The sequence below is a fragment of the Echinops telfairi genome, unplaced genomic scaffold, assembly GCF_000313985.2.
Source record: "Echinops telfairi isolate 266 unplaced genomic scaffold, ASM31398v2 ScPeMD7_28;HRSCAF=97, whole genome shotgun sequence".
Lineage (NCBI taxonomy): Eukaryota > Metazoa > Chordata > Mammalia > Afrosoricida > Tenrecidae > Echinops > Echinops telfairi.
The window spans coordinates 4,161,094-4,169,033 of record NW_022103925.1 but is presented as its reverse complement, the minus strand read 5'-3'; the positions used below and the strand labels follow the sequence as shown (position 1 = coordinate 4,169,033).

The 7,940-nt window shown below is 60.8% G+C and overlaps 1 protein-coding gene across 1 annotated transcript in view; it reads left to right on the top strand.

Moving 5' to 3' along the window:
* Positions 1-7,940, top strand: part of PDE6B (phosphodiesterase 6B) — a 46,412-nt gene that overhangs the window by 1,282 nt on the left and 37,190 nt on the right. Inside the window, exons 2-3 of the mRNA XM_045289479.1 lie at positions 4,046-4,198; positions 4,513-4,602. Of these exons, the coding sequence (XP_045145414.1) occupies positions 4,046-4,198; positions 4,513-4,602 (243 nt within the window). The remainder of the gene's footprint in view (positions 1-4,045; positions 4,199-4,512; positions 4,603-7,940) is intronic.

Genomic DNA, 7,940 nt, shown 5'->3' with positions numbered 1-7,940 from the left:
TCCCCAATGCTGACGGGGGGAGGGGGGCACACAAAGACCCCAGGGTGAGACTGAGTCCCCGGTGAAGCAGACTCAGGTTCCAGCAAGTTCCCTTCCTCGCCTGGGTTCTGTGGCTGGGCCCCATGGGGCCCTGGAGGACCCCTGGCTCTGGGGAGACAGCTGTCTGGGGGCAACGGAGGTCCACACAGAGCTTGCGTGGAAGGCAGGCTGTGAGGGGGGCACAGATGGGGCCTGGTAAGCCCCTCAGCCCTGGGCTCCAGAGGAAGGGTGGGCAGGCCTTGAGGAGGGAGCAGTCAGGCTCAGGAAGTGGGGGGTGAGGGGACCAGGCAGGCAGGGGTTGAAGGTGGAGAGGAGTGCAGGTTTTAGAGAATGGGGAGCCCGAATCCCCAGTGGGAAGCGAAAGCAGACAGTGGGGAGAGCCGCGTTTGGCCCTCTGTGTCAGAATGGGCACCCATGAAGCACTCGGCGGCAGACTGAAAGGTGAGGGGTTCGAGTCTACACCAAGGTCCCCCAGAAGAAAGGCCTGGTGATCCCACTTCTGAAAATGGTTCCAGCCATAGGCAACCCCAGGAGTGCAGCTCTTTCCTGACACGCACCACGCAGGAGTCAGGGCTGCCTCAATTGTTGAGCCAGGGACAGGGGTGCTGGGGGGCAGCATGGGATGGCAGAAGGTGATGTGGGCAGAGGGTGTATGCCGGACCGGGGTGTGGGGCCAGAGACGCAAGGAGACACTGCCCAAGGGAACAAGGAGGTGGGGTCGCCCAGTGGGTGGGACTACCAGCAGGAAGAGGAGGCCGGCCCATCCCTCCCCTCCCCGAGTCTTTCCCCTGGACAGGGAAGGGAGACCCGGGAGCCCCAGCCCCGCCCCCACGCCGCCTCCCTCCTAGACACAGCTTGGCAGGGGCAGGGGCCCTCAATCCTCTTATCTGCTGCCCACAGACAGCGCCCAGAATAGGGTAATCTTGAGGATTAGCTTCCTCTTCACTTCCTGGGAAAGAAATGGGTCATCGCCTGGCACCACGAATGCTTGGAGTCCCGGGAATGCTGCAGCCCACAGTAGGGGTGGGGGGCCAGGGCAGGGGTCCCCGTATCTTCCCCCTTCACTCCACACTCCCCTCCCCGCCCCTGATCTGCACCCCTCAGCCCTAACCAAGTCTTCCCTGCCAAGGATCCCGTCAGGAGCCCTTGCAGAACACTTCAGAGCCCACCCCCACCCCCCAAGGCCTTTAGGAACTAAGGTCACTGTGAGAGTGAGTTAGGGGTCCTGGAGCCGGGCAGGGTGACTCTTCAGAAGCTCCCAAGGGGCCGGCCAGCACACTGAGGCTGCCACCCAAACTGCACCGCCCTTCTCTGAGGGGCCTGGCCTCCCCTGCCCAAACTCCCACCCCCCTGCCTCTCACCTTGGCCTACCCACACCTGCCTGCCCCCCACTGGCACGGCAGCAAAGCAGAGAGGTGCTGGCCCGCCAACCCAAACAGCACAGGTTCAAATCTACCCAGAGAACCCATGGGAGAAGTCCTGGCAATCTATTGGAGGAGATGAACACTGCTGTGTGAGGGCCAAGGCGCTGTGTGTAGTACACCTGTGGGGTGTGCCGAGTTCCTCCTGCGTGAGCCTCCCGAAAAGTGGGCGACAGAGGAGATTGGGGCAGTGAGCGCTGGCTTGAACAGCTGGACGGGCAGTCTGTGGCTGTCTTAGAAGGCCGGTAGGGCTGCCTTGTTCACGCTAGAAAAGATGTAGGAGGGGGTGACCAGGGAGAAGAGCCAGGCCACACCAGGACGGGGCTGGGCAGACCTCTTGTGAAGTGGGGTGATGGTGGCCACCTGCAGTTTTATGCCAGGGGCACAAGGGACCCTGAGGGCAGGAGTGACCTTCCCTGGTTGTCCTGTGCTGAGGGTGACATGGACTGTAGTCTCCTGCCTGCTGGAACTGGCTCACAAGCTGGCACACCCACTGAGCCTCAGGGAGGCGTTGGTTCTGAGACCTGGGACGTGCTGGGTGTCGTGGCCACGGCCTGGGGCAGGCAGACAGGGCCCCTGGCAGGCCTTGAGGAGTCTCCTAGGGGTGTCAGGGTAGGGTCAAGGCACTGATAAGCAAGGTAAGCACAGACTGACATGTGCTGACTCAGAGCGACACCACCCCCCCCACCCCGCCCTGGACTGAAACTGTTTCCGGGAATAGAGAGCCCCATCTTTCTCCTGAGGAGTACCTGATGGTTTCGAACAACCGACCTCGTGGGTCACAGCCCCACGCTGTGGCCACTACTCCACCAGGGCTCCCCTCATCCTGAGACCCTGCGAGTTTCAGAGTCTGCCCCCTTGGTGGGAAGGCGTGGGCTGGCATGGAGGGGCTGGGATTTGATTGAGGAGATGGGGGCCGGGCAAGGAAGGCTGTTGGTGGCGGCAGAGGCGGGGGCTCAGAGGACGAGGACGCCAGGTGAAGGCGGTGGGAGTCCTAGGTGTGCGACGGGCACTAGGCTGGGGATGTCCTAAAGAAGCTGCAGAACGTGGAGATGTGAGCAGAGGGAGCTGGTGCCCCCCCCCATTGGTGGGTGCCTGCCCCTGGGGCGAGGAGGGCAGGGGAAATCCAGGGTGCAGTTTTGGGCCCAGTGGGTGGACTTGCACCTGTGTCCACCTGCACCTGCCTGGCTCCGGGCACAGCTGGCAGGCGGTCCAGAGCACTCGGGGAACAGGGCCTCTGGGGGAGGCAGGGAGGCAGAGGACAGGTGGGGACTCAGGGGGATCGCTGGTGGGAGGCAGAGGGAGGGGTGGGGCTTCACCATCTGGGGTAGCCGCAGGGGGTCAAGGAGAGACCTGAGAGGAGAGAGGCAGGGCCTGGGAGCCCGCGGGAGGCTGGTGTTAGATTTTCTTGACTTTGTTCTTTTAATCGTTTTGTTGGGAGCTCTTACAAGGGTGCTTGGTTTCGCTTCTGGTTTGCGTCCGTACTGTGGCACCCGGCACTCACGATGCGTGTTCCGGCTACACCCCAAGAGGAGTTGGGGGCAGCCGGGGGTCAGGCAGAGGGAAGGCTGGGCCTCCTTCCCAGGGAAAGGGGAAGGCCCTGGCCGTTCTCCCAGGGCAGAGTCCGAACCACACCCGCTATCTCCAGGGAGGGTCCAGGGAGCCGTGAAGGGGAAGGGGACCCCACAGTAGGTTTCCAGGTGGGCCTCAGTTTCCCCCCTGCATGGCTCAGGAGGAGCTGTCTGAGACGGGGAGCTGCTGCCGGCGATGGCGGGTGGGAAATGCGGCCTAGCTGCAGCCCAACCCAGGAGCCCAGGGATAAAGTGCACACTGGGATTCGGGAAGGCTTCCCTGGGGGCTGTTGGATGGGGGTCCAGGACAGGGAGTAAGGGGCTGTCGCAGCCCTCGGCTGATCTGCCAGTGTCCCGAGGGCTGCTACCCACCAGCCCGCCACAGCGGCCAGCCTGGGGCTTCCAAGACTGGCCACCCTCCCCCTGAGAAGGTTAGGGGGCGTCATCACCCTCCCCCTGATAGGGTGGGAGACTTCCACCCTCCCCTCTGAGGTTAGGGGGGTCATCACCCTCCCCCTGAGGAGGTAGGGCTGTTTTCCAGTGACCCATCCTTGGGTGGGGACTCAGCTCGGATGGACTTGCTGCTCGGTGCCACTCAACCAACCCCAGACCAAGGGAGAGGTCTAGTGAGGCCCAGCAGGGACCCCCCCTCTAGGGACATGCTCCTCACCCAGCTGGGGGAGTCTAGCCCCCAATCAGACTGGGGCTCAGCTTCATTCAGCCAATTGCTGAATGAAGGGACAGAACCCACTCCCTGCTCACAGAAAGGATGGGGGTTCCCAGGCTTTGAAGGAGCCAGGTGTGTGGCCCCAGCCCTGCTGCACAGCAGGGAGCGGGCAGGGAGCTGTTGGGCTGAGAGCTGGGGGTCTGAGGCTTGGGGGCACCTGGCTTCCCATCTGGGTGATGGGCAGGGGTTCGGGAGAACAAGGGTGTGAGTGGGCTTTCGTCCCGGGGGTGGACCACAGCTCAGGGAGCTCCCCTCCCTGAGCCGTGGTCTCCCCACCCACCCTCCAGTGCCCCTACTTCAGCCCGTTTGCCGACGAGCTCACCGAATACGTGACCAGGAACATCCTGGCCACGCCCATCATGAATGGCAAGGACGTGGTGGCTGTCATCATGGCCGTGAATAAGCTGGACGGGCCCAGTTTCACCAGCGAAGACGAAGACGTGAGTGCCCAGGGACCCCTGGATGTGGCCCTCTGTCCCCAGTGTGTGGTCCTGGGCAGTCCTGTCCACACCGGAGCCTACCTGTCAGCCGGTGCTCTGCCACCGTGTGCATGTGGGTGACGAGCCTGCGTGCGTGCGGTGGGGATGGCCCACGGCCGGGCAATGTTGGATTCCGTGGTGTCGGGGGGCTGCCCCAACTTCCTGGGCTCGACTGGACCACAGCAGTGGCACTGGGTGGTCTCTGTCCTAGGCTTGTGTGCACGCAGCGCCCCCGCTGGGCACACCTCTAACTGCACCTACACTTCCGGTTGCAGGTTTTCTTAAAATACCTGAACTTTGCCGCCTTAAACCTGAAGATCTACCACCTGAGCTACCTCCACAACTGTGAGACGCGACGAGGCCAGGTACCGCAGGAGACACCCGGCGGGGCTGGTCCCCAGCCGCCCTGGTTTCCCTTGCCAGCCCGCTATACTCGGAGCCCACCCCTCAATCTATCCCAAGCTCTCTCATCCAATCACTGTGACTGCAAGTCCTTCTGTTCCTTGGGATCTCGAGGCCCCTCCCGGCTCCGCTCCAGGGTCCAGGCTGTTGAGGGCAGAACAGGCTCTGAGCTTGGTAGCACCTGGACCCCCTGGTCACCAGCTTCAGCCAGGCCTGGAGTAACGGAGAAGGCTGGCTTCCTTCAGCCTCGCTCAGCGGTGACGGCAGCACAGTGTCCGTCCGCCTGGCCAGGGTCCAGGGTGGCTATCTCCAGGAAAGGAGAGGTCAGCAGGCTTTGGGGTTGGGGTTGGGGAGCTGAGGGTAGGAGCTGCCTGCAGAAAGACCCACCCCTTCCTGGACACTGTCTGGAACTTCCTTTGGAAGGCGTTGCCTTTGTGATTGTTTGGTTCTGACCCACAGCAGCCACACGCAAGCAGAAGGAAATAATGCCCCGCCCTGCACCGTCCTCCCAAGTGTTGCGGCCACTGCGTCCATCCATTTCCTGAGGGCCTTCCTCTTTTCCCCCACCCTTCCTCTTGACCGAACATGAGGTCCTTCTCCAGGGGCTGGGCTCTCCTGACATGTCCAATGTATTTACCACTAAGTCTCGCCACCCTTGCCTCTAAGGAGCACTCTGGCCATAGTTCTCCCAAGGCAGCTTGTTGGTTCCCTGGGCAGTCCACGGCGCTCTTAATAGTCTTCTCCAGCACCACGGTTCCAGTGCATCGGTTCTACTTCAGTCTTCCTCTTTCAGCGTCCAACTCTCCTCACATGCGTCCAACTCTCACATGCGTCCAACTCTCACATGCGTCCAACTCTCACATGCGTCCAACTCTCCTCACATGCGTCCAACTCTCCTCACATGCGTCCAACTCTCACATGGAGAAGCCCCTGGCTGGGTCAGGTGCTCCTCAGTCCTCAACGTCACCTCCTTGCTCCTCTGCTCTAAAGGGTCTCGTGTAGCTGAGTTAGCCAATGCGAGGGTCTTGGCATGTCTCGACGACCACTTCCATGAGCCTTGGATGGATCCAAACAAGACAAAATCCCTGACAATTTCAACGTTTTCTCGGTTTATCATGATGTTACCTGTAGGTCCACCAGTCGTGAGGATTTGGGTGGTCTTCCTATTAAATCGTTGGGTCACAATGTTGGAAGGGCCAGGCATACATTATCAGCCCAAGGACTGGCCCCCTAAGAAAGCCTGTCTGCCCCCCATGCTGGACCTTAGAGAAGCAAAGGCTTCCTGCCCAGGGACCACCATCTCTGGGCCAACGGAGCGGGGAGGGGCTGGCATACTTCCTGGATCATGGCTGCCAGCCCCAGAGGGGCGAGGGAGGGGGAGGTCTGGTGCTCCCTGATGACCCGGCAGGATGTGGATGTAGGGATTTTCTATGGGTCATGGTCCTCTCAGCCCTGCAAGAGCTGGCACCAAACTGGCCAGTGGTTGAGCGTAATGAGCAAGTGGGGCCCCTCAAGGCGCTGAGCCGGGGAGCAAGTGTGCAGGGTGGGTGGGATCCTAAGTCCTGTTGCTGTGCGAGTGTTGCAACATCCGCTGGTGAACTTTGCCAGTGAGTGCGTTGCTGGGGTGAGGGCCGTGGGGTGCCCCCCGCCCATGCATGGCGACCTTATGGTAAGTGAGCGGAACATTGCTGGGTCTGGCGCCATGTTTACGGACGATCGTGGTGCGTTGGCATCTGGTGGCCTCTGGTTTCACGGACCCTCTGCTTCAGCAGCCGTCTTGGTGAGCCAGGGCTGCTGTCGGAGAGACACCACCACCGGGGACTGACTTCATCTCAGGGCACCTGCTCCAGGGGACCTGTCCCCCACCCCCTCCCCGGCTCCGGGGGCTCTGGGGGGAGATTGTTTGGCTCCTTGGCCGTCTTCCCGCGGCATCTGTGCGCCTCCATCTGCGCCTCCGCCACCTTTGCTTCATCTGCTCTTTTATGCCCCAGAAGACCCGCTGAAGCCGCACCCTCTTCTGATGCCGCCTTGTGAACACGGCAGAGAAGCCCAAACACGGCCACCCATAGGGACCCCGTAAGGCCAAGTAGAACTGCCCCTGGGAGTTTGCGAGCTTGTAAATGTTAACGGGAGTCGAACGCTCCATCTTTCTCCCAGGAAGCGGCTGGTGATTTCAAACTGCTGACCTTTCAGATGTCAGCTCCACACTTACCCACCAGGGCTCCCAACCACCGCTCTGAGGGTCAGGATTTACAATACATATCTTGGGGGACAGGGTGCCATCCTTCACAGCAAACGCGATGTTCCGATGTCGGGATTCGCCACAGTGACCTTCAGAGTCTCACCATCTGCCGCGCGTCACCAAGACTGCATAGACCAGGGGCCTCTGGTGGGTCTGGGGATGGAAGGCTCGGACCCGGAGCCCCAGAGGCCTTGACCTGAGGTAGGAAGCTCCCGGGCCCAGCCAGAGGACCCAGGGTTCATCAAACACAGGTTATCCTCCTCAGGCCAAAAAGGGCCCACCGTCCAGGGATGGGGCCCCAGGTGGAGATGCGGCCAGGCAGTAGACCTTGTGCACAACCAGGGCTGGTCCTCTACCGTCTTCACGCTCACTGGCCTGATGGTGCCCTTTGTTGCGTCCCTCGTCCCCTGGAGGGGTTCCCTGGTCTTTGCTGACTCTGCTATCAGACTGTTGTCCTGCAGTGGCTCCCACGTCACTGTGGCCCCGGAAGGAAAGACAGGGACCTCACGTACCAGCAGGGTCACTCTCAGCCGAGCGGCCAGACAAGACAGACTAGAAAGGCAGCCCTGGTGTCCCGCTGCTGAAAGCCGGCCTGTGAAGCCCTGGCAGAGAGTAACAGGGTGCTGCTGCACACCTGCTCCAGGAAGTCGACGTGGGAGGTAGGGTTTTGACATTTGGACCAGGTGGCGTCAAACCGAGCTCTTTCATAGGTACAAGTGTTACCCCAAAAAACAACGGAATTTTTTTCAAAGCTATGCATTTCATTTTCTTTACAAAACAACTTTATCACCTTCCAGGTACACACCATGAGTACTTAATACACCTGTCAAATCGGTGATTCCGTTCGTGGAAACATTTTTCAAACTCACCTGTTTGGATGGCTGACAGCACCTTCCTCGGTGTTTTTCTTCACCTCTTCTATGTTCAAATGGCTGTCCTTTCATGTCCCCCTTCGTTCGCAGAAACAAAAGGAAGTCGCATGGAGCGAGGTCAGGTGAGGCAGGTTCATGGGGCCAAAAACTGGCGCACTGAGATGGCTGTGTGAGCAGGTGCATTGTC